The 25,758-nt window shown below is 42.3% G+C and overlaps 1 protein-coding gene across 5 annotated transcripts in view; it reads right to left on the bottom strand.

The window, feature by feature from the left end:
- GDPD2 (glycerophosphodiester phosphodiesterase domain containing 2) overlaps positions 1–25,758 on the bottom strand; it is a 91,959-nt gene that overhangs the window by 21,433 nt on the left and 44,768 nt on the right. For 2 of the 5 annotated variants that reach the window (XM_077284964.1, XM_077284962.1), the window contains 3 exons: positions 18,154–18,241; positions 7,294–7,397; positions 7,088–7,181 (listed from right to left, as the gene is read on the bottom strand). In XM_077284964.1, the coding sequence (XP_077141079.1) occupies positions 7,088–7,181; positions 7,294–7,397; positions 18,154–18,234 (279 nt within the window). In that variant the 5' untranslated portion in view covers positions 18,235–18,241. Of the gene's footprint in view, positions 1–7,087; positions 7,182–7,293; positions 7,398–18,153; positions 18,242–18,513; positions 18,532–25,494; positions 25,639–25,758 lie in introns of those variants that run through there. The other 3 variants (XM_077284963.1, XM_077284965.1, XM_077284966.1) reach the window with 3 other exon arrangements.

The raw sequence follows: 25,758 nt of genomic DNA, 5'->3' as shown, positions 1-25,758 counted from the left end.
AAGGTTCCTAGAAACCGAATTAACGGTAAGAATAATTCTATTTTCTCTAGTCACCTTCCACGACGGCATATGGAGGAATACCAACTGATTGGCGCTAGGGAGGGACAACGGCCTGGAGTACTTTCCGGCCGAAGGCTAAATCCTTGTTGGGCATTACATCCAATCTGTAATGCCTGGAGAAGGTATGCAAAGAAGACCATGTGGCTGCCCTGCAGATTTGCTCTGCTGATGCACCTGCTCTTTCTGCCCAGGAGACTGAGGTTGATCTAGTCGAATGAGCCTTGATTCCCACTGGAGGAGTTTTGTCTTGAGCAAGGTATGCTTCTGCTATTGCTTTCTTTATCCAGTTGGCAATAGTACTTTTGGCTACCTTTTTTCCCCTATTTTGTCCTGATGGGTGGATAAATAGATTGTGGTCAATTCTGTAAGAACTGGTTTGTTCTAAGTAAAACAATACAGTGCGCCTGACATCCAGCATATGGAATCTCTCTTCTTTGGAATTTGCAGGATTTTGGCAAAAAGAAGGTAGAATAATTTCCTGGGAGCGGTGGAAGTCCGATACGACCTTTGGGAGAAAGGAAGGGTCTAGGCGCAGCACTATAGAGTCATCTCGAATGGTTAGGTATGGTTCTCTTATTGAGAGAGCTTGTAATTCTCCCACCCTCCTTGCTGATGTAATAGCCACAAGAAAAATTGTTTTGTAGATTAGGTTTTTCTGGGAGCAGGAGGATAATGGTTCGAAGGGGGGACCTGTGAGCCCCTGTAATACTAGGTTGAGATCCCACAGTGGTACTGTTATTTGCTTCTTAGGGTTCATTCTAGAAGCTGATATCATGAATCTCTTGATCCAGCGATGATTTGCCAGATCCTGATCAAATATTGAACTGAGGGCGGACACATGGACTTTTAAGGTGCTAGGCCTGAGGCCTATTTCTAAGCCCTTTTGCAAAAAGTCTAGAATTTTTGAAATATTCGGGTTGAAGGGATCCGGCACCTCAGGAAGACAGAAGGATGAAAATTTCTTCCAGATTTTATTATATATTGCAATGGTTACAGGTTTCCTAGATTTTTGAAGTGTGGAAACCACTGCTTCTGATAGTCCTCTTGCTCTTAATATTTGGGCTTCAGTAGCCATGCTGCCAGATTCCACTTGTGGGCATCTAGGAGATGGATTGGTCCTTGAGAAAGAAGGTCTTTTTCTATCGGAAAGTGGAGCGGCCCATCCACCTGAAGGTCCACTATCAGGTTGTACCAACTCCTCTTGGGCCATAGTGGAGCTACCAATATGGTAGGCGTTTGTTCTTCTCGCACTTTCTGTAAGACTTTTGCCAGAATTGGGATTGGTGGAAACGCATAAGCTAGCCGGAAATTCCACTTCTGGACCAGTGCATCCACTCCTTTGGAGCCGTCCCTGGGGTTCAGAGAGAAGAATGCTTCGACTTTCGCATTTCGGCTGGATGCAAAGAGGTCGATTTCTGGGAGACCCCATTTGTTCACCAGCATCTCGAAGCTTCGGTTGCTCAGGCACCATTCCCCCGGATGTATGTCTTGGCGACTTAGATAGTCTGCCTGAATGTTGGACGAGCCTTTCAGGTGAACCGCTGTCAGAGATAAGAGATGTCTTTCTGCCCAGGAGCATATCCGGGCAGATATATTCTTCAGGCAATTGTTTTTTGAACTGCCCTGATGTCTGATGTGGGCCACCGTGGTCACATTGTCCGAATATATCCGAACGTGATGTCCCTTGATTAGATGACTTCCTACTAGTAGGGCTTCTTCTACAGCTTTTAGCTCTCTGTAGTTGGAAGATTTCTTGCTTGTTGACTGGTCCCAGAGACCTTGGAAAGGGGTGTGATTTATCATGGCCCCCCAGCCTCTCTGGCTGGCGTCCGTTGTTACTGTGGTCAGTGGGACTTGCGTCCAGCTGACCCCTTTTTGTAGATTTTTTGGGGACATCCACCAAGCCAGGGAGGCCTTGACACGACCTGGTGTGTACAACCTCTTGTTTAAAGAATTGGGATGACCGTCCCAATTCTGCAGATATGTGCCTGAAGAATTCTGGAATGGGCTTGGGCCCATGGTACCGATTGAATGCAGGCTGTCATCGAGCCCACAAGAGACATGCCTACTCTGACTGTAGGGGATCTGGTGTCCCTGAACGTTTTGACCTTTGATAAAAGGGTTTGACGGTGTTCCACTGGGAGGAAGGACATTTGTTTTGCCGAGTCCAGGAGAACTCCCAGGAATTTCCTGCATTTGGAGGGTCGTAGGTGAGATTTTTCCAGATTCGGCACCCATCCAAGAGATGTCAGGATTTCGAGAGTCTTGGATACATGGGACTCCAGGGCCTGTTTGGAAGGAGCTATTATCAGAAGGTCGTCTAGGTACGGCACTATACAGACGCCTTGCTTCCGGATAAAGGAGACTACCTCCCCCATTATTTTGGAAAATACTCTTGGAGCCGAGGAAATTCCAAATGGGAGGACGTTGAATTGATAGTGCTCTATCAGACGCCCTCTCTGTACAGCGAATTTGAGGTATTGGCGATGTCTTTGGTGAATAGGGATGTGAAAGTAGGCATCTTTCAGATCGAGAGTGGCCATGAAGTAGTGTGGACCTATCAAGGGGATGGCATTCTTCACTGATTCCATCTTGAATCTTCGGTACTTTATATGCCGATTGAGATTCTTTAGATTTATAATGACACGGGACTCGCCCGATGGCTTGGGAACCAGGAATAAGCGAGAGTAGTGGCCGTGATCCCTCTCCGATTCCGGTATCTGGGATATCGCACCTGACATCTTTAGGGCTCTGAGACCGGACGCCAATTTTGACTGATCTTTCAGGGAGGGTAGGGAGGTGACTTTTAGACCCCGTGGGGGGGAGGAAATGAATTCTATTAGGAGACCCTCTTTGATGATATTGAGGATCCAGGGGCAAGAGGTGATGTTTTGCCACTGGGAGTAAAAATTTGAAAGTCTCCCCCCCACTGGATCGAAGTCACCGTTTCTCCTGTTGAGACTGCTGCTGCTGTTGCTGAGGGATGAGGATGTTTCTCCCCCCTCCCTTCGGGTAACTCCACCTCCCGGACTTGCCTTTCCCTCTCTGAGAGGTTTGGGACTGAAAGGGACGAAAAAACTTCTTTTTGGGAGTTTTTTGTTCTGGGAGGGCTTTCTTTTTATCGGTTGCTTTCTCCAAGATGTCATCAAGAGAAGGCCCGAAGACGTAGTTACCTTTAAATGGTATGGCGCATAACTTGGCTTTGGAGGTGATATCACCAGACCACATTTTTAACCACAGCGCCCTTCTGGCCGAGTTAGTCTGTACTAACGACCTTGCAGCAATTCTGATCGTTTCCATCGAAGAATCTGCTAGGAAACCCGTGGCTCTAAGGAGACTAGGAAGGGAGTCTAACAACTCAGCTCTTGAAGTGCCCTGGGATATGTGAGACTCCAGTTCACCTATCCAGCGGAATAGAGCTCTAGCCACGCATGTTGATGCGATATTAGCTTTGAGGGCTACCGAGGAGGTCTCCCATGATTTCTTTAATAGACTCTCTATCTTCCTGTCCATCGGATCCTTTAATTGTGACGAGTCCTCAAATGGAAGAGCCGTTCTTTTAGCCACTCTTGCCACCTGAGAGTCAACTTTAGGGACATCCCATTTGGTCATTTCACCTTCTAAGGGGAATCTACGCTTCATCTCGGATGGAGTACTGAGGCGCTTTTCAGGTAATTCCCACTCTTGGTCAATCATATCGGAAATATTCTGGTGGATTGGAAACCCCACTCGTTTACCCTTAGTTATGCCACCAAACATCTGGTCCTGTATGGACTGGGGTTCTGGTTCCTCCTCCAGCCCCATAGTACTGCGTACTGCGGCTACTAAGTCCTCAATCCAGTCAGAAGAAAAGAGATATTTTCTGGCCTCAGATGTAATAGAGGATGCAGATTCCTCCTGACGACCTGAGGATGAGGCATAAGAGAGGTCTGACTCAGATTCAGAATCCTCTTCCTGGATCTTCCTTTTTTTGGCTGGAGAGTGTGGCGGAGGGGGTGGCGGAGGGGGTGGAGGGGTAAAGGCTGCTAGGGAGGATTGCACCTCTTGCTTGACCAGGGATCGGATTTCCTCTAGTAAAGAAGGTTGCTCTGCCCTGACAACTTTGTCAGTACAGGTCCTGCAGAGTTTTTTCTCCCATGAAGGTGGCAGCTTAATGGTACAGATGGCACACTTCTTTTTAACAGTAGTTTTGGGGGTAGACCTTTCTCCCTGCAATGAGAGGGGAGAGAGAGAGTGACCAAGGATACCCCAAAGTTACAACATAAGGACCCCTGTCCCTGCGGCACTTACTGTGGCAGGGGCAGCGCTGGGCTCTGCAAGCGCAGGGCAGGTACCGCTCTCCATGACAGGAACAGTCTTACCTGCGACGTTTTCTGGCAGGTTTTATACACGGTGGAATGCACCTGCCCCCAGCGATCACCTCTTCCCCTCCATAGTCCAGCGTGGAGGACGCCGTCCTGCACGAGACACCGCCGGCGGAAGTGCCTCCAGGGAGCGCAGAAAGGACCGGAAGTGACGCGCGCGATCACTTCCGGGTTGCCAGCAGCGTGTGTGGAGGGGAAGGAGACCGGAGAGCTCCAGGAGGACTCCGGTCAGAAACACTAGCCTGCTTTGCCCTCACGGGGGCGCGGGAAGGCTAGGCACAGGTCCCGAGGACACCGCAGCGCGGCGCGACGGGAGCAGCATAGGAGGGGAGGTAAGATACGACCCCATGCTGCCCGGTTACACACAAGCCGACGCTTGTAAGATGCAGCAGTCACCGGCCACCACTGCATACGAAGTAAACCTCTCCTGTCCCATGGGGAACAGGAAAAGACACTGGTGAGAGGGAGGTGGGAGGGCCTTTTAACCTCTCCATTTCCTGTTCCCCATTAGGGCAAAGAGGCAACCTCCATATGCCGTCGTGGAAGGTGACTAGAGAAAAAGCTGAAAATAGCATAAAAAAAGTAGCAAAAACGCCCTGTGTGAACTTACCCTTAGGTTAAGTTCACACAGGGCGTTTTTGCTGCTTTTTTTTCTGCAGCAAAACCTGGTCTTCTTGGCAGGAAAGGAGCTGCGTCAAAAGAGCAGGTGTAGGTGCGTTTTGGGTGTGTTTTTTGTTGCGTATTTGGTGCTTTTTTTTTTCTCTTTGTCCATACTAATGTCCTTGGATTTTCAGCAGCAAAAAAACAGCAAAGAATGATACCTGCGTTTTTGCTGCATTTTTTCAACACCCATTCAAGTCAATGGGTGAAAAAAAACTGCAAGAACGCTGAAAGAAGTGACATGCTCTATGTCCAAAAAACGCAGCTAAGCGGAAAATACTGATCAAACAAAAAACCAACGTGTGTGCATGAGATTTCTGAAATCTCATAGGCTTTGCTGCTATTGTAAAAAGCAGCTGAAAATAGCAAAAACGCCGTGTGACTCTTGGGCCCCTGTACAGCTGCACAGGTTGCACCAATGGTATGTCCGCCCCTGGTGTATGGCCCACGATTAAAACAAGGCAAAAAGAAGAAAATCATGGAAAGTGCCGATAAAATTTTTGCTGCAGAAAAAAAAAAAGTGTAAAAACGTTTCCGATTGGCACGTTGGCAGCTATAAGTTATGGTTGGCAATGTACCTTGTTTTTGCTTCCCATACCACATGCTGGAAGTGCTGCGAGACAGAAGAATTAGAGATAACTAGGTCATTCCTCCCGTCCATCCTCATTTTACAAAATATGAAGGTACATTTCTAACTTTTTAATTGTGAATATGTTACAGTGGCATGGAAAAGTTTGGGCACCCCTGGTCCAAATTATTGTTATTGTGAGCAGTTAAGCAAGTTAAAGATGGAAGGATCTCTCAAAGGCCTAAAGTTGATGACGACACATTTCCTTTTTATTTTAGGCAAAAAATATATATATTTTAAAAATTACAAAGAGGAAGATGGGCCGATGCAAAATGTAGGCACCCTTGGAGATTGTGTGCTCAGATAACTTTGACCAAGGTTTCAGACCTTAATTAGCCTGTTAGGACTATGACTTTTTCACAATAATCGTATTGCTAGAGAGGCAAATCAGAACCCCCGCTTCACTGCAAAAGACCTTCAGAAAGAATGAGCAGATTTGGAGTTGTGGTACATTGTTCTACTATTCAGGGATACCTGCACAAATATGGCCTACATGGAAGAGTCAGAAAAAAGGGCACAGAATTTCAGGAAAAGAACATCTCGCCAATCATTAAGCATGGTGGTGGATCAATCATGCTTTGGGGAAGGGTTGCAGCCAATGGCACAGGGAACATTTCACGCGTAGAGTAAAGAATGGATTCAATTAAATTTCAACAAATTATTGATGCAAGCATCATCTGTAAAAAGCTGAAGTGAAAAATAGGATGGCTTCTACAAATGGATAATGATCCTAAACACACGTAAAAATCCATAACAGGCTACCTCAAAAGGCGCAAGCTGAAGGTTTTACAATGGCCCTCACAGTCCCCGATCTGAACATTATTGAAAATCTGTGACTAGACCTGAAAATAACAGCGCATGCATGACAGCCCAGGAATTTCACAGAACTAGAAAAGTTTTCCAAGGAAGAATGGATGAAAATCCCTCAAACAAGAATTGAAAGACCCTTGTCTGGCTACAAAAAGCGTTTACAAGCTGTGAAACATTCAAAAGGGGGTGCTACTAGGTACTAACCGTGCAAGGTGCCCAAACTTTTGCATCAGCCCATTTTCCTTTTTGTAACTTTTAAAATGTAAAAGATTAAAATATATATATATATATTTATGCCTAAAATACAAAGGAAATGTTTAATCTTTAACCTTAGGCCTTTTAGAGATCATTTCATCTTCAACTTGCTTAACTATTCACAATAACAGTGATTTTGACCAGGGGTGCCAAAACTTTTACAGGCCACTGTATCTAAATAATTTTTTACCTCTTCAAATAAAGATACATGTACTCTTTGCCCATTGAAATCAATGCAAGTTACAGAAATTGTCAAATTCTTTCATGCATTCTCTCAACTCATCTACTCCAATTACCAAATCATACGTACGAGGAGGACAAAGCAGTATGACGCCAGCACAGCAGCCACCGTAATCAAGATAACAGACCAGTCTTCCCAAAAACCTGCGAGCCGGAAGATTTCCCTGTTTAAAAAAATAAATAGTAATAATCAGAAATATTACGGAGACATCAGAAAGAAGGATCCCGCTGGCACACATAAAATCTAGAAAATAAGGAGACTGGAATCGTACTTACTCATTAAAGTTGTGTATGTCATTTTTTAAGATCAACGTGACATACAACCATATCAAGGTAAACAGGAACACACAAAGAACCAGGAGCACCCAGATACAACCACACTGCAAAACAAATGATCAAGACCTCACTAACTGTCAGCTATTTATACAGGAAAAATTTATCTACAGCAACTATACCAAAACTTGAATAAAAAAGGATCTGTCACTTTCTAAAAAAAATAAAATATAAAGCTTGTCAAAATCCCTGAGCGCATCAGTTTTTGCTGCATCACTCCACTGCACAGATATTAACATTTATTGCTCTTGGAGCACAGTATGTGAAATCTTTGCTTGCAGATCAACTGGGTGTTTTTTCAGTCTTCTCTGAGAGTGTGCAACTTTTTCTCCTAGACGCTGCTGAGGCAGTGTCTGGAATGGAGAGTGCATTTTTCCAGAGAAGACTCTGAAGAAACGCCCAGTTGATCTGCAAGCAGAGATTTCACATGCTGTGCTCCAAGAGCAATAAATGTTAATATCTCTGCAGTGGACTAATACAGCACAAAACGGAAAAGAGCAGCAGAGTTAGGAATCTCAGGGAATTTCATAAGACTTACATTTTTTTTTCTAAAAAGGACCTTTTTAATTAAACCCAAAGCTGTGTAGAGTAACATTGGTCTTTAATAAAAGTCTCCACTTTTTAAAATGTGAAGAAACCCAGAAAAAAATAAATCTACACATGAATTCAAGCTTCTTTCTGGTGTTCCAAAAAGCATTCTAGATACAATTATAGGCATAGGGGCATTAGAGGAATCCGGTTTCATCTGTCAGTTAAGCAGCTTGTCTTATTGTTTGCGAGTCTCACAGCACACAGTTGTCATCAGAAAATAAAGATACTGTGGCAATTTTACACAAAAACATCCTTTAACCCCTTAATGACCCAGCCTATTTTGACCTTAATGACCTGGCCATTTTTTGCAATTCTGACCAGTGTCGCTTTATGAGGTAATAACTCAGGAACGCTTCAACGGATCCTAGCGATTCTGAGATTGTTTTTTCGTGACATATTGGGCTTCATGTTAGTGGTAAATTTAGGTCGATAATTTCTGAGTTTATTTGTGAAAAAAACGGAAATTTGGCGAAAATTTTGAAAATTTTGCAATTTTCACATTTTGAATTTTTATTCTGTTAAACCAGAAAGTTATGTGACACAAAATAGTTAATAAATAACATTTCCCACATGTCTACTTTACATCAGCACAATTTTGGAAACAATTTTTTTTTTTGCTAGGAAGTTATAAGGGTTAAAATTTGACCAGTGATTTCTCATTTTTACAACAAAATTTACAAAACCATTTTTTTTTTAGGGACCACCTCACATTTGAAGTCAGTTTGAGGGTTCTATATGGCTGAAAATACCCAAAAGTGACACCATTCTAAAAACTGCACCCCTCAAGGTGCTCAAAACCACATTCAAGAAGTTTATTAACCCTTCAGGTATTTCACAGCAGCAGAAGCAACATGGAAGGAAAAAATGAACATTTAACTTTTTAGTCACAAAAATGATCTTTTCGCAACAATTTTTTTTATTTTCCCAAGGGTAAAAGGAGAAACTGGACCACGAACGTTGTTGTCCAATTTATCCTGAGTACACTGATACCTCATATGTGGGGGTAAACCACTGTTTGGGCGCACAGCAGGGCTCGGAAGGGAAGGAGTGCCATTTGACTTTTTGAATGGAAAATTAGCTCCAATCGTTAGCGGACACCATGTCGCGTTTGGAGAGCCCCTGTGTGCCTAAACATTGGAGCTCCCCTACAAGTGACCCCATTTTGGAAACTAGACCCCCCCCAAGGAACTTATCTAGATGCATAGTGAGCACTTAAAACCCCCAGGTGCTTCTCAGAAGTTTAACGCAGAGCCATGAAAATAAAAAAAAAAATTTCTTTCCTCAAAAATGATTTTTAGCCCGGAATTTTCTATTTTCCCAAGGGTAATAGGAGAAATTGGACCCCAAATGTTGTTGTCCAGTTTGTCCTGAGTACGATGATACCCAATATGTGGGGGTAAACCACTGTTTGGGCACACGGCAGGGCTCTGAAGGGAAGGCACGCCATTTGGCTTTTTGAATGGAAAATTAGCTTCAATCATTAGTGGACACCATGTCACGTTTGGAGAGCCCCTGTGTGCCTAAACATTGGAGCTCCCGCTCAAGTGACCCCATTTTGGAAACTAGACCTCCCAAGGAACTAATCTAGATGTGTGGTGAGCACTTTGAACCCCCAAGTGCTTCACAGAAGTTTATAACGCAGAGCCATGAAAATAAAAAATAATTTTTCTTTTCTCAAAAATGATTTTTTAGCCCACAATTTTTTATTTTCCCAACGGTAACAGGAGAAATTGGACCCCAAAAGTTGTTGTCCAGTTTCTCCTGAGTACGCTGATTGTTATGATCCTTAGTGGCTGAGGATCACAGAATGAACTAGCTAAGTTACTGAACATAGAACGAGCTCTAGGGAGGTGGTAACTGGACTGACCGCAAAACCTGATCCTAACCAAACACACTGAAGGTAGCCGGTGAACGTGCCTAAATTCCTGGACGCTGTGGGACCGCTCATTACAGTGAGGAATATGCGCACATTCCTCACTGTAATGAGCGGTCCCACGTGACCGCTCACACAGGACAAGGGGCCAGCGCTGGGAGGAGAGTGGAGACATCGCGGGAGCTGGGTGAGTATTTCTTCTGCAAGTGGCCGGGCGGCGCACTGGGGGTGGGAGGCGGGGGTCACATGCAAACTTTATTTTTCACAAAAAATAACAAAAACTTGATCTTTCATCTCTTCTCTCCTGCGGGGGAGAAGAGATGAATGCTGCCTTCAGCACCACACAGGGGGGACAGCGCTTAGTGTAGCGCTGTCTCGCCTGCACGGTCCGTGTGGTCCTCAGGCGGCACATGGATGCCACACTGATGTGCCACGTGAGCACACGTACACGGATAACTCCGGTACCGATTTCTCCGGTACCGGAATTATCTGGACGTGTGAAAGAGGCCTTAAGCTGCGCTTCACTGTAGCAAAAAATCATTCATTTCATGAGAAAGCAAAAAAAAAATAAAAAATAAAACCAAGATGCCAAGTTTGCATTCACCTTCATCAGTCTAAAGAAAAAGGTAAACAGTAAAGAAAATAAAGAAAAAGCTAAACAGTAAAGAAAAAGGTAAACCAGTAAAGAAAATAAAGAAAAAGGTAAAACAGTAAAGAAAAAGGTAAAACATTAAAGAAAATAAAGAAAAAGGTAAAACAGTAAAGAAAAAGGTAAAACAGTAAAGAAAAAGGTAAAACAGTAAAGAAAAAGGTAAAACAGTAAAGAAAAAGGTAAAACAGTAAAGAAAATAAAGAAAAAGGTAAAACAGTAAAGTAAAACAGACCTTAAAAAAAAGCAATGTTTCTAGAATCACTCATAGTATGGTCCTTTATTACATTTGATTTAAAACAACAACAACAAAAAAGTTCTCACAGGACAGAAGTTTTCTTAAAAGGGGTTGTCTGCTCTGCTCCACACACAGAAAAAAGAAACAACATAAGCCATATACGATAATCACCAAAAGTCAATACAGATGATGATGTGTGTAAAGTGCTGTGGAATTAATGCTGCTATATAAGTGAGTAAAATAAACACAGACTAGGCCGAACTACACACACATTCACATCATAGGGCTGTCTGTGTCTGGGTCCTCCAGAGAGAGGAGCTCTTTGTAGCCACTTACACTCGGACCAAGAGACGAGGATTCTGAGCACAGGGCTCCTTATATTAAGAATGACCTAAAAAAGTTTAGTAAAATACGGTAGGTTTTACATCCTGGTGAGTCAGAAGGTTTTCATAGGATCATCTACTTAAATGTCATTTTTAATAAAGACCTCCTATATGCTTCATACTAAAGTCTATTTTACACACACAAAAAAAAATTACGGTACATTTTAATTATCAAGCACCATCCTAGTATTCCAAGGTCCCTATGACAACACTTCCTGTGTTGTGGTCACTAGTGAAAATGTTGAGCTTAATGCCTTGCACGTCCTGCCTCGTAACGGTCTACACATTTAGGAATTAAGGAGGTGCACTAACCCTCATTACGTTTTACAGATATGATTATTTTACTAGTTTATCAGTAACCCCATCATGAGCATCCGAATCATGAAGCCTGGGGGGTGGGGCTGGGGGCTCTCGTGCCGCTATTATATGGCTATTATAAGGATTTTTAACCCCTTCATAACTTTTTTATTTTTCCGTCCACATAGTCGCATAAGGGCTTGTTTTTTACGGGATGAGTTGTACTTTTGAATGACACCATTCATACTACCACAGTGAACTGGAAAACGGGAGAAAAAAATCCAAATGCAGTGAAATTGCAAAACAAAAAAAAATACAGTTCCACTATGATTTTTTTTTTTTTTTTTTTTTTACTTACCATGTTCACTAAATGCTAAAACTGACCTGTCAGTATGATGCCCCAGATCAGTTTGTGTACGCAGATACCAAACATGTATAGTTCTATTTAAGTGGTGAAACAAAATCTGAAATTTGTAAAATAAAAAAAAAAAAAAAAAAGGAAATTTGCTTCTGTCGCCATTTTCTGAGACCCGTAGCGTCTCCATTTTTCAGGATCTGGGGCTGGGTGGGGCTTATTGTTTGCACTCTGCGCTGATGATTTTACGGATACCATTCTGAAGCACATGCAATATTTTGATCGCCTCTCGTTGCTTTTATTGCAATGCTGCAGTCAAAAAACTTAATTTGGGGCGTTATTTTATTCTCATTACGCCGTTTATCGGACTGATTAATTTACTTTAGATTTTCATAGATAAGACTTTTACAAACGCACCAACACCAAATATGTGTGTGCATTTTTTACTTATTTTTATTTTTTATTAAAGGTATTATCAGTGCAGCTCCTGCTGTAGAAACTGGGTGCACCCAAGGTAGGGCAATGAAATGAGACAAAAAGGACAAAAAAGAACGGTGACCAATAAATACACAATTTGGTATTAGCTTTATTCTGCAAGGAAGTAGTAGTAAATTAATTCCAAAAGTAATAAATTAATCCCCAAAATTGTCAAAAATGTTTTTTTTTCATATAAAAACATTTTTTCCCTTTGTATAAAATCTCCATAGAGGTCCCACAACATAGATGGTGGACACGAGATCACAGATAAAAAAAAACAGACTAAAATAAAAAATGACTAAAAATCTAAATAAATTGGAATCCTATTATACAAGATAAAAAATACAAGTTCCAGTGAGGAATATGCCAATAATGAAATTTATCATTTAGAATGGAGCGGGGTTTCACATTCCAAAAGACAAGCACGGAAAGATTTTATAGAAATAATAGTCAGTTTTAACGACACTAGTAATTCCATGGATTTTTGGCAAACCTCTACATCAGAGGACCTTTTGGATTCTTCCTTGGGCTCTACAAATGATATAAATAAAAAATGTTAAAATGGAAAAAAAAAGGTGTGAATCAGAAACAGTGCCAGTACAGAATGGGAGTATAACCTTTATTATTTTATGGGGGCCAAGCGAGCGGTATGAGTTGTCGTCCAAGTAATGGACACCTTTAATTGCATGCATATATCAACCGCCGACGCTCGTCAGCAAAATGGCGCTAGAGGTGGCGCATGCGCAGAAGGAGATCTTGGCTCCCAGAGCCATTTTCTTGACAACTGCAGGAGGTTGATCTGTCCATGCGCCAACAGCTGAATCTGCAGGTGCGCTGCCCACACCATTCACCATTTTCATGAAGACCACAGTATGATGGTCAGTAGGTTTTTTATTTTTCAATTGGTGGGTGAAAACATGTTTTGGTTTATTTGGACATTTTCTGAGACCTGTAACAATATTTTTTCTTCAACTGACCTGTGTGAGGGCTTGTTTTGTGTGTGGAAAACTTGATTTTATGGACACCAATTTGGGGCACGTAGGAGGCTTTGATTCTGGCATTTTTTCCTTGCTCCTATCACATGGGTTAATAACATTTATATTTTGAGAAGTCGGACTTTTACAGATACGGCAATACCAGATATGTTTTTGTTTTTTAATTCTTTTATTTTGATTAAGGGAAAAAGAAGGAAGTTTTTATTTGTAGGTCTAGGGATACTAACACTTGTGCACTCATTTTACTACCACGATTACCCAGAATTGTAAGCAGGAAGTCACGTGACCAAATATATACAATTTGCATACTTGTGGTCGTGTTCAACTTCTTCCCAGTCACTTCTATGGAGAGAAGTCAAGCAAGTCTAGTTGGCATGTATCCGCAAGTATACAAATCAAATACATGCGGTCATGTGACTGCCCGATCGCACCCGCAATCCCGGTGTTATCATGATAGCGTGTGCACTGCACACTATCACGCCTCAGCGCTCTGCAGACTTTTGTCCTAAGCCTGGGCAACCCCTTTAAAGGCCACCAATAAAAGTTGTATCTGCTGTCATCATTAAAAGGATGAATGGACAGATGTGCGACTCTAAACTTTTAGAAGATTGGAGCTGAAATGATCAAACATTAAGGCATTTGTACCAGGACTGGGGATAATTTCCTGATTGTTCAATGACCACCCAATGGGATTTCAAATATTGGCAACTCCAAATCTTCATACAAAGCCTATCAAAATTTTAGTACAAAAAATGATTTCATGCATATTTTAAAATTTTGTCATTTCCTTAAAAAAAAAAAAAAAAACTCACTATCAGATGTATGTTGGCAAAATGCATGATCATAAAGGCATTTTACTCAGTGGTATGGTACTTATATGTTAGACTGTATATTCAGACCAGATGAATAGAAGATTTACTGACAATTTAATACACTCGCTGAAGTTATGGTCCTATTACATGCTTGACAATACAATGTCACGCTTTAAGATTGATGACATTTGTAACAAGTAGGAAATTACTATTAACTTTGCACTTTCCACTTGTCATTTACTAGTGGAGGCTTAACTCAGTATGGTTTCAATTATAAGAGTTGGGTCTGAGGCTCACAATGGAAGTCGGTCTTCTAAGGGACAGAGGCCACCACATAAAGATTTATAGGACAGACAGGGCAGGAAAGCATAATGAGCCCAAGGTGCGTAGTGTGGAATACCTTTCCTTCCATAATGGCAAAAGCACTTATATTTTAGTTTAGAGTAAATGTAGAAGTCATTAGCTAAACAGATGTATAAAGAATAGAAAACTAGTAGTGATGACCGAGTGTACTCGTTGTTCGGGTGGTCTCCGAGTATTTGTTAGAGCTCTGAGATTTAGTTTTCATTGCGGCAGCTGAATAATTTACAGCTACTTCCCAGCCTGAGTACATGTGGGGGTTGCCTGGTTGCTAGGGAACCCCCACATGTAATCAAGCTGGCTAGTAGCTGTAAATTATTCAGCTGCCGTGATGAAAACTAAATCTCCGAGCAGTCAAATACTCGGAGGTCACCTGAGCAACGAGTACACTCGCTCATCACTAAAAGCTAGTAATGGGGTCATGTTGAAACATGCTTTGGTGCTCTACTGTAGGTATAAAATACTGATTTTTTTTTTTTTATTTGAAATGGGGTTGTGACTGTGTGTGTGACTGCAGACTTATGCATTGTGCACTGCGAGGATTTGCCCATTTCTGAGTCAGTACGCATGCGTTGCACATATTTAGGGCCAGAACCTGTCTAATAGACACGGCCTCGTTCCATGAACTTGTATTGAGCAAAGCTGCACTCCATCTAGTGACGTGGTCATCTAGTGACGTGGTCATCTAGTGGCCATAACATTAACACCACCTGCGTTCTATTGTTTAGGTCCCTGTCATCCTGGCAAACTCAGCTTTGACCCATCAGGGCATGGACTCTAAGACTTGTGAAGGTGTCTTCTGGTATCTGACACTAGGAAAGTATCAGCAGATACTTTGTGTAATTTGTTTCTTCAGCACATGGCACAGAAACTCAATTGGATTGAGATCTGGTGAATTTGGAGGCCACATCAATACCTTTCAGGAAAGTCCAATCTGAAAATTACCTATTGTTTAAATCAGGTCTTTATATTAACTGTATTTTTGTTTAACTTTTTTTTATCCTTTTTTATTCATATCACGATCTAGATTTAAAAAATAGATACAAATTTTGACATTTTCACACTTGCCATCAGGCCTCGTTATTAGATTCATATCTCCTATTCTCTCAAGGAAGCCACATGGACATTAGAAGCAGTAGACTGACTTCACTCCTATCGTAAAGAGCCTGTGCTGATTAGGGCAAAAATCATTGTGAAATTAGGCAAAGATGGGGGGGCATGAGACTAAAATTAGACTGCATTATTTGTAATTTATTCATTTTTTTATTACTAGATAGTGATCTAGAACATAAAACAAAAACATTAAAAAATACATTTAAAAATCTGTTTTTGCAGTGTCTGATTCATGGTCCGTAGTAATGAGGTACCGCAAATCATATGGCAGGTTCTCTTTAGACTGCTGACTGCTAAAGTGAGTAACATTAAAGGGGGTTGTCCAGGCTTTCTGTATAATTTGCGTGTGTGCTTAGGTTGCAGAATGCTGATAGTTTGTAATTTACTCCCTGTCCAAATTCTGCATCGTGTCCTGGGTATCACACACCGTCATGTGAGCAGCTCTCACTGATTCTGGAGGAGCTGCTCACTCACCGACTAGAGTTTTCCTGTCTGGCAGAGACTGGTCGTAACCGCTCTAGTCACTGCCAGACCCTCCGCTTCTTGCCTCCTGCTCCAGCCTCCCCATGCAGGACACGGTGACTATAATATGCTGTGTGCATCCATCCCTCCCCCATCCATCCCTCCCTTATCCCTCCCCCATCCATCCCTCCCTCATACATCCCTCATCCATTTCTCAGCCCTACCCCCATCCATCCATCCATCCATCCATCCCTCATGCATCCATCCATGCAATTTTAGTGTAAATTTCACATAGTAAGTCACAGAATAGGTGGTGTAACCACAACAGAATTAATCATTGTTTAAAATGTGTACATTAAGGCTATGTGCACACGTTCAGGATTTCTTGCAGAAATTTCCAGAGCAAAACCGGACATTTTCTGCAAGAAATCCGCATGCGTTTTCCTCACGTTTTTACAGCGTTTCTGGTGCGTTTTTTTTTTTGCGGAGGTTCCCAATGCAATAATATAATGGGAAATCCGCAAAATTAATGATCATGCTGCGTTTTTTACCGCAATGTAATGTAAATTGCGGAATGCATTCTAAATGATGGGATGCATAATGTATGCGTTTTGTTCGCGAAAAAACGCGAAAAATCTGCAACGTGTGCACACAGCCTAAATCCGCTCATACGTGTTAAACTGTATACGAAGCATACCTGAGGCTTGTAGACAGAAAAATATTTGGAAATGGTCACAACCGTCGCACTTTTAAACACTTTTTTTTCTTTCCATGCCATTAAATTATAAATATATTCTATTACATACAATATGGTTTTAGTTTTAATAGTCTAAACTTTCTTAAATGAACATGAGAAGCCAGCCTGAGGGCACACTGCTGTAGGAAAAGGTGCAGATGTCTTGGACCGTGAAGAATATATCTACGGTATCTTGTTTTAGAAATGGCTTCCACACTTCATGGTGCTTTTACTCTCTTCTATCACATTTTCTGAATGCCATTTTACTAATTTTACCATTGAAAGTAATTGTAGTTGCTTATAGCATGATATAGTATGATTATAGCAAAGCAAAATATGAGAGAAGCCTGAAAACCCACATGGCACCTTGGGTGGCACCTTAGAATTAGACTTTCTATCTAAGTTGTAACTTCAATTAGCAGCACTTACTAATGGGAAAGAAGCTTTACAGATAATACAGTGACAATAGACTCTTGAACAAATGTAACATTTTGTACAGATTCATCTTTATGGTGGTCAGAGCTTAGATTTTCTTATACAGATCTCGAAATGTCCCCAGTTGCTATGGGGTTCGATGATCAAATTCGATCTGCCTGCAGAGACCAGTAGGGGGAGTTTAAACCCTGCTTAATGGCGACTGTAGACTAACACACGTGGGTTGTCCACTTTAGGCATTCCATACTTTTTAAAAGGGTTTCTTGATCTCCAAGACCCCCATCCAAAAAGCTACAGTCAGCAATAACACCTGGATGTATAGGTTTTCGCTGTGGTTTTGTGGCAGGGAATTTTAAAAAAGGGGTTGTCCAACTCACCAAAAGATATTTATAAACAGATTAAAATGGTGTAAAATAATAAAAATAGTAACACATTACATATCATCCCTTGCCCCTCCCAGAGCCTCACTTCCCTTGGTTTGGTCCCCACTGGTCTATGTTCACCCTTCTCCCATAATGAAGTGTTGTGCCACATGAGAGTGAATACTCAACAGTAGAATTTACAGTCTGAGTAATAGCCATTTCTTATTTACCTTTCATTTTTCAGTACACAGTGTGCCCATAATATTTTTTTACATTTATTTTGGCATAAGAGAAGGTTTGCGACCTTGGCATCTGCGGAATTTCAGAGTTCTGCAGATAATCAGCTCTGATACATGTGGAACAATTGTTGTTTTAATTAACTTTCAAGGTTTTGTTACATTTTAAAATGGTATAATAGCAAAAACAAGGTGTAGTAGTATTTATGAACATGTTTTGAATATCATCAGCTAGAAATGATAAAAAAAAACACTATAGTCGAAGTATAACATAAAAGTAAAAAGCATATAACACATAACATGCACATGTCCCCATAATAAAGGCTCATGATTGTCATTGGAACAATACGGAGACAATTAAAAAAAAAAGTTCCCAGAAATAAAACTACAATTTTTATCTTCAGAACAGACATCATTATAGGGACTTACCGTGCTTGGAGTTTCCCTCTTGACACTTTTGCATGAACAACTATAAAAGAACCAAAGAGGGCAACAACTGCACACAGGCATCTTTTATCTAATAGAAAAAAATGGAAAAAAATGGTTCCTGTTAAAATTAATATGAGAGAAAAGAAGAGAACAATAGTTCCAGGTAGTATCTCACAGACATTCAGCTCAATACTATCGTTAGCACGTCTACAGACGGCAGTGCTACTGCAGATCAAAAAAAAAAAAATGTACAGAACAAGTTAAACCAGACTGGGAGGGTAACAAAATAAAAATGTGACAATAGTCTGGAGGAAGCCCCTCTCCTGTGTGCGACACAATGAAAACGCAAGGAAGCCCCACCGCAGACTACGCTTGCTTCTTGGAGTCCATCAATAGTGTTATTTGGAAGAGGTCACTCACAAGAGAATGATAAAAGAGCCTAAAGCAGATGGGAATAGCTGGGTAGGAATGCATGCCTGAATGTGCGAGTGGAAGGCGGCTCATTACTTCTCTACGCCATTATGACGTGAAGACATTTCTGCACAAAATATGAAGATCACAATACATTTTCCTAAAACAATAGAATGTCTGAAAATATTTCATTAAAAAAATTGCCAATCCTTCACCAAGGATAGCAAACAATGCAATAAGCAATGTCTTTCATCCTTTATGAACCTATATAAATACTTGTATGCCCAAAAAGACAAATGTATTCTAAAAGGTGATCAAGTGTAAGGTAGTCTTCGGCACCAAACCATTACTTCTAGAGAAATCACCCTTATTAGAAAAAATGCGATGTAAAAAAAATGGATTCAGGTAGTGCAAAGCCAAACAGAGTGAAATTGTCCAAGCAAATTGAAGTGAAGAAATACAGCACTCACCAATTTCCTAAGAACAGTCCTTTATTGCAGAACATATGAGCGGCCTTGCAGGGGGAATCAATGGACCCCCGCACTTCTGTTTTCTATTCTAAGAGTGATACTACTAGAATACTTTTATCTTTTTGGACATGAAAGTATTTTACAAAGGATTCTGGCTAACAAGGTAAAGCAAGATAATGTTTTATTGTACATAATCATTTATGAACAGTAAGTTTACTTAAATTCCAAAACACTCCTTCAGTTAACCAGTTCTGCGCATTCTGATCTTACAGCTACATTTTGAGGGGTTTAGTTGTTTCTTAAAATTGAGCAAAGTTCTTTAGAACCAGCATGTTTTATGAGCTGGATGCTAACATACCAATAAACCATTGAGATCTTAGAAACAATTGTAACATGCATGGGCCTGAGAAGAAATCAGAATATGCTCTTCAAGATGGAAACTAGCTAAGATGGCAGAACCAAAAGATGACAGAACCTTACAGTGGCTTGTGAAAGTATTCTCCTCCCTTGTCTTTTTACCTATTTTGTTACATTACATCCCATGTATACATTTTTGTAATCCGATTTGTGTATGATGCATCAGCACTAAATAGGCTAAGTGAGAAAAATATAGGCATAAATTAAATTTATGGGATCAAATAAATAAAAAATGGCATGTGCATATGTATTCACCAAAGTACAGTACAGACCAAAAGTTTGGACACACCTTATCATTTAAAGATTTTTCTGTATTTTCATGACTATGATCCAAGAAGGTGAAAATTGTAAATTCACACTGAAGGCATCAGAACTATGAATTAACACATGTGGAATTATATACTTAACAAAAAAGTGTGAAACAACTGAAAATATGTCTTATATTCTAGGTTCTTCAAAGTAGCCACCTTTTGCTTTGATGACTGCTTTGCAGTCTTGGCATTCTCTTGATGAGCTTCAAGAGGTAGTCACTGGGAATGGTCTTCCAACAATCTTGAAGGAGTTCCTAGAGATGCTTAGCACTTGTTGGCTCTTTTGCCTTCACTCTGCGGTCCAGCTCACCCCAAACCATCTCGATTGGGTTCAGGTCTGGTGATTACGGAGGCCAGGTCATCTGGCGTAGCACACCATCACTCTCTTTCTTGGTCAAATAGCCCTTACACAGCCTGGAGGTGTGTTTGGGGTCATTGTCCTGTTGAAAAATAAATGATGGTCCAACTAAATGCAAACCGGATGGAATAACATGCCACTGCAAGATGTTCAGTATGCCTTCAATTTTGAATAAATCCCCAACAGTGTCACCAGCAAAGCACCCCCACCATCACACCTCCTCCTCCATACTTCACAGTGGGAACCAGGCATGTAGAGTCCAACCTTTCACCTTTTCTGTGTCGCACAAAGACACGGTGGTTGGAACCAAAGATCTCAAATTTGGACTCATCAGACCAAAGCACAGATTTCCACTGGCCTAATGTCCATTCCTTGTGTTCTTTAGCCCAAACAAGTCTCTTCTGCTTGTTGCCTGTCCTTATCAGTGGTTTCCTAGCAGTTATTTTGCCATGAAGGCCTGCTGCACAAATTCTCCTCTTAACAGTTGTTGTAGAGATGTGTCTGCTGCTAGAACTCTGTGTGGCATTGACCTGGTCCCTAATCTGAGCTGCTGTTAACCTGCGATTTCTGAGGCTGGTGACTCAGATAAACATCCTCAGAAGCAGAGGTGACTCTTGGTCTTCCTTTCCTGGGGCGGTCCTCATGTGAGCCAGTTTCTTTGTAGCGCTTGATGGTTTTTGCCATTGCACTTGGGGACACTTTCAAAGTTTTCCCAATTTTTGGGACTGACTGACCTTCATTTCTTAAAGTAATGATGGCCACTCATTTTTCTTAGAATTTGTATTATGGAAAGAAAAAAGCAGCTAACAGTCAATTCAGTAGGACTATCAGCTGTGTATCCACCAGACTTCTGCACAACACAACTGATGGTCCCAACCCCACTTATAAGGCAAGAAATCCCACTTATTAAACCTGACAGGGCACACCTGTAAAGTGAAAACCATTCCCGGTGATTACATCTTGAAGCTCATCAAGAGAATGCCAAGAGTGTGCAAAGCAGTCATCAAAGCAAAAGGTGGCTACTTTGAAGAACCTAGAATATAAGACATAATTTCAGTTGTAAAGTAACAGATGATTGGCCTCGGGGAGACCAAAACATCCAACACCGCGGAGACACCATCACGTGTTTCTCAACGCAGTGATCCAGAACACTGCCCCCATCCCTTATGGGAAATATGCAAATGCATGTAAAGTAGCTGCGGAGACACCATCACGTGTTTCTCAACGCAAACAGTGAATAGCCAGGCCTTTCACCGGGAAGGAACAACCACGGGAAGGGCAGCATCCAATAAAGGAAAACCACCTATGCCAAGCATGGTATCCATCCACAGACAGCTGTTTCGGTTTTCAGTTGTTTCACACTCTTTTGTTAAGTACCGTATATACTCGAGTATAAGCCGAGATTTTCAGCCCAAATTTTTGGGCTGAAAGTGCCCCTCTCGGCTTATACTCGAGTCATGATCGGTGGTGGGGTCGGCGGGTGAGGACTGTCATATACTCACCTAGTTCCGGCGTTCCTGTCGCTCCTCCTGCCCGTCCCGCGGTCTCCGGGTGCCGCAGCTCTTCCCCTGTTCAGCGGTCACATGGGACCGCTCATTAGATAAATGAATAGGCTGCTCCACCTCCCATAGGGGCGGAGTCGCCTATTCATTTCTCTAATGAAGCGGTGCCGGTGACCGCTGATAGAGGAAGAGGCTGCGGCACCGAAGACCAGCTGTCCGGGGGAAGGAGCGGGACGCCGGGAGCAGGTAAGTATGTCATATTTACCTTCCCTCGTTCCACACGCCGGGCACCGCGCCACCTTCCCGGCATCTCTCCGCACTGACTGTGCAGGTCAGAGGGCGCGATGACGCATATAGTGTGCGCGCCGCCCTCTGCCTGATCAGTCAGTGCGGAGAGACGCCGGGACGGGACGCCGAGGATCTGCAAGCAAGAGAGGTGAGTATGTGTTTTTTTTTTTATTGCAGCAGCAGCAATGGCACAGATTTATGTGGAGCATCTATGGGGCAACGGTGCAGAGCACTATATGGCACAGCTATGGGACAACGGTGCAGAGCACTATATGGCACAGCTATGGGGCAACGGTGCAGAGCACTATATGGCACAGCTATGGGGCAACGATGCAGAGCACTATATGGCACAGCTATGGGGCAACGGTGCAGAGCACTATATGGCACAGCTATGGGGCAACGGTGCAGAGCATTATATATATGGCACAACTATGGGGCAACGGTGCAGAGCATTATATATATGGCACAGCTATGGGGCAACGGTGCAGAGCACTATATGGCACAGCTATGGGACAATGGTGCAGAGCACTATATGGCACAGCTATGGGGCAACGGTGCAGAGCATTATATGGCACAGCTATGGGGCAACGGAGCAGAGCATTATATATATGGCACAGCTATGGGGCAACGGTGCAGAGCACTATATGGCACAGCTATGGGGCAACGGTGCAGAGCATTATATATATGGCACAGCTATGGGGCAACGGTGCAGAGCACTATATGGCTGTTATGATCCCAATGGCAGAGGATCTCTGATATTCCGGCAAGATAGCAAAAATATAAATACTGCTCTAGGGAGGTGGAAACTGGGCTAACCGCATACCTGATCCTGACACAAACAACTAAAAGTAGCCGGTGAACGTGCCTACGTTGGTTCTAGACGTCTCGAGCCAGCCGGAGAACTGACTACCCCTAGAGGGAAAAAATAAGACCTCGCTTGCCTCCAGAGAAATTGAACCCAAAGATATAGAAAGCCCCCAACAAATAACGGTGAGGCAAGAGGAAAACACAAACGTAGAGATGAACTAGATTCAGCAAAGTGAGGCCCAATAGTCTAGATAGCAGAAAATAGATAGTGGACTATGCGGTTAGCAGAAAACCCTACAAAACATCCACGCTGAACATTCAAGAACCCCCACACCGACTGACGGTGTGGAGGGAGAATATCAGCCCCCTAGAGCTTCCAGCGAGTCAAAAATCAAATGTAAAGCAAGCTGGACAAAAACACTGAATAATGCAAACGATCCAAATTGTACAAAACAGACTTAGCTTTTCTTGCATGAGGCAGACTGAAAGGAATCCGGAGGAGACCAAATAGGTATGGATACAACGATGCCAGGCAAGAGACTGAGTCCAGAGGAGACTCAAATAGGAAACACCCGCTGCTTAACGACACAGCTGGAGCTCAGGCCTGCAACAAGACATACCTAACACAATACCGTTAGTGACCACCAGAGGGAGCCCAGAAACAGTTCACAACATATGGCACAGCTATGGGGCAATGGTGCAGAGCATTATATATATGGCACAGCTATGGGGCAACGGTGCAGAGCATTATATATATGGCACAGCTATGGGGCAACGGTGCAGAGCATTATATATATGGCACAGCTATCTATGGGGCAACGGTGCAGAGAATTGTATATGGCACAGCTTTATGTGCAGCATCTATGGGGCCATAATGAACGGTATGGAGTATCTATTTTTAATTTTGAAATTCACCGGTACCTGCTGCATTTTCCATCCTAGGCTTATACTCGAGTCAATAAGTTTTCCCAGTTTTTTGTGGCAAAATTAGGGGGGTCGGCTTATACTCGAGTATATACGGTATATGATTCCACATGTGTTAATTCATGGTTTTAATGCCTTCAGTGTGAATTTACAATTTTCATAGTCATGAAAATACAGATAAATCTTTAAATGAGAAGGGGTGTCCAAACTTCTGGTCTGTACTGTATATATATATATATATAGCACACACATATATACACACACACCACCTCTGGCCACCACATTGAAACCCTGTCATGGGCAGCCCAATCTCCACACCTGAACCCCGATGAAAACCTCTGTGATCAAGAGGATGATGGATAGTCACAAGCCATCAAACAAAGAAATACTGCTTCAATTTTTGCGCCAGAAGCAGTGTGAAAGACTGGTGGAAAGCATGCCAAGACGCATGAAAGCGGTGATTAAAAATCATGGTTATTCCACAAAATATTGATTTCTGAACTCTTCCTGAGTTAAAACATTAGTATTGTTGTTTCTAAAAAATTATGAACTTGTTTTCTTTGTATTATTTGAGGTCTGAAGCACTTTTTTTTTCAATTTTGACCATTTTTCTTTGTCAGTCAAAAAATACAAAATTTGTAGCTTGGAAATTCAGAGACATGTTTTCAGAAGTTTATAGACTAAAAGAACAATTTACATTTTACTCAAAAATATACCTATAAAGAGAAAAATCAGACAAACTAAACATTTTGCAGGGGTCTCTTAATTTTTGCCAGAGCTGTATATCGGTTCATCCATCCGTTAGCTGCTACAGCGCAGGCACAGCCAACTTGCTTGAGAAAAAAAAGCCTATTCCTAGATGGCACCTGCACAGTAGCATCTATCAGCGATCCGATAGATCAGGGGTATTGGATATTTATACCATCCTTCAGGGGCCGTATAAACTCCACCCACAAAGTACATCCTGACTTTGGCACTGGTTTTAGGACTTAAAGGGAACCTGTCACCCCCAAAATCAAAGGTTAGCTAAGCCCACCGGCATCAAAGGCTTATCTACAGCATTCTGTAGCTAAGCCTCCGATATATCCTGAAAGATGAGAAAAAGAGGTTAGATTATACTCACCCAGGGGCGGTCCCGGTTCTGTTCTGGTCTGATGGGCGTCGCGGTCCGGTCCGGGGCCTCCCATCTTCTTACGATGAAGTCCTCTTCTTGTCTTCATGGCGCGGCTCCGGCGCAGGTGTACTTTGTCTGCCCTGCCGGGAAAGGTCAAAGAGGCCCGATGCCTTCGCACTGCAGTACTTTGCTCTGCCCTCAATAGGGCAAAGTGCGCCTGCGTCGGAGTCGCAGCGTGAAGACAAGAAGAGGATGGCATCGTAAGAAGATGGGAGGCCCCGGACCGTGACGCCCATCGGACCAGAACAGAAAAGGGACCGCTCCTGGGTGAGTATAATCTAACTTCTTTTTCTCATCTTTCAGGACACATCAGGGGCTTATCTACAGCATTACAGAATGCTGTAGATAAGCCCCTGATGCTGGTGGGCTTAGCTCACCTTCGATTTTGGGGGTGACAGGTTCCCTTTAATCTTTCATTGCATGCCCTTCAATGTTCAGTAGTTAACACTTCGTGTATGTGCGCTAACAGAGCAAAAATAAATTAATGAGCTTGTGGTAATCAAAATGCAGCTCCCTGCCCAAGAATGCAGTCCCTGAGAATGTGCTCGGGGGCCTGATAAAAGATCATCGAGGGCCGTAAATGGCCATGTTTTATATGACTACGATATAATTATCTGGGATGCTCTGCATGATATATTGCTATTAATTGATATTATAACTGAAGAAGTAGCAGATTTACCTAGAGACAGCCAGATGATACTTGATCCTAAGAAGTGAGCCAGCTGCAGTGTGCACGGCATGAATCCAGGGGTAGAGATGTGGGAAGTGGGGCCCAGGACAGCTAGAGAGATTTGGGATGACTGAGGCAACGTGTAAGCCAGTCCTGAAGCATAAGAACAAAGACTAGGCTGAGTAGATCAGGGAGCAGGAACTACTGCAGAAGAGGGCTATACACAGAAAGAAATGAACATGGAGATGGAGAGTTCAATTTATTTATGATGTG

This window comes from Ranitomeya variabilis, chromosome 2 (assembly GCF_051348905.1).
Source record: "Ranitomeya variabilis isolate aRanVar5 chromosome 2, aRanVar5.hap1, whole genome shotgun sequence".
NCBI lineage: Eukaryota > Metazoa > Chordata > Amphibia > Anura > Dendrobatidae > Ranitomeya > Ranitomeya variabilis.
Note: the sequence above shows the minus strand (reverse complement) of the source record. Positions and strands in the feature narration are given on the sequence as shown.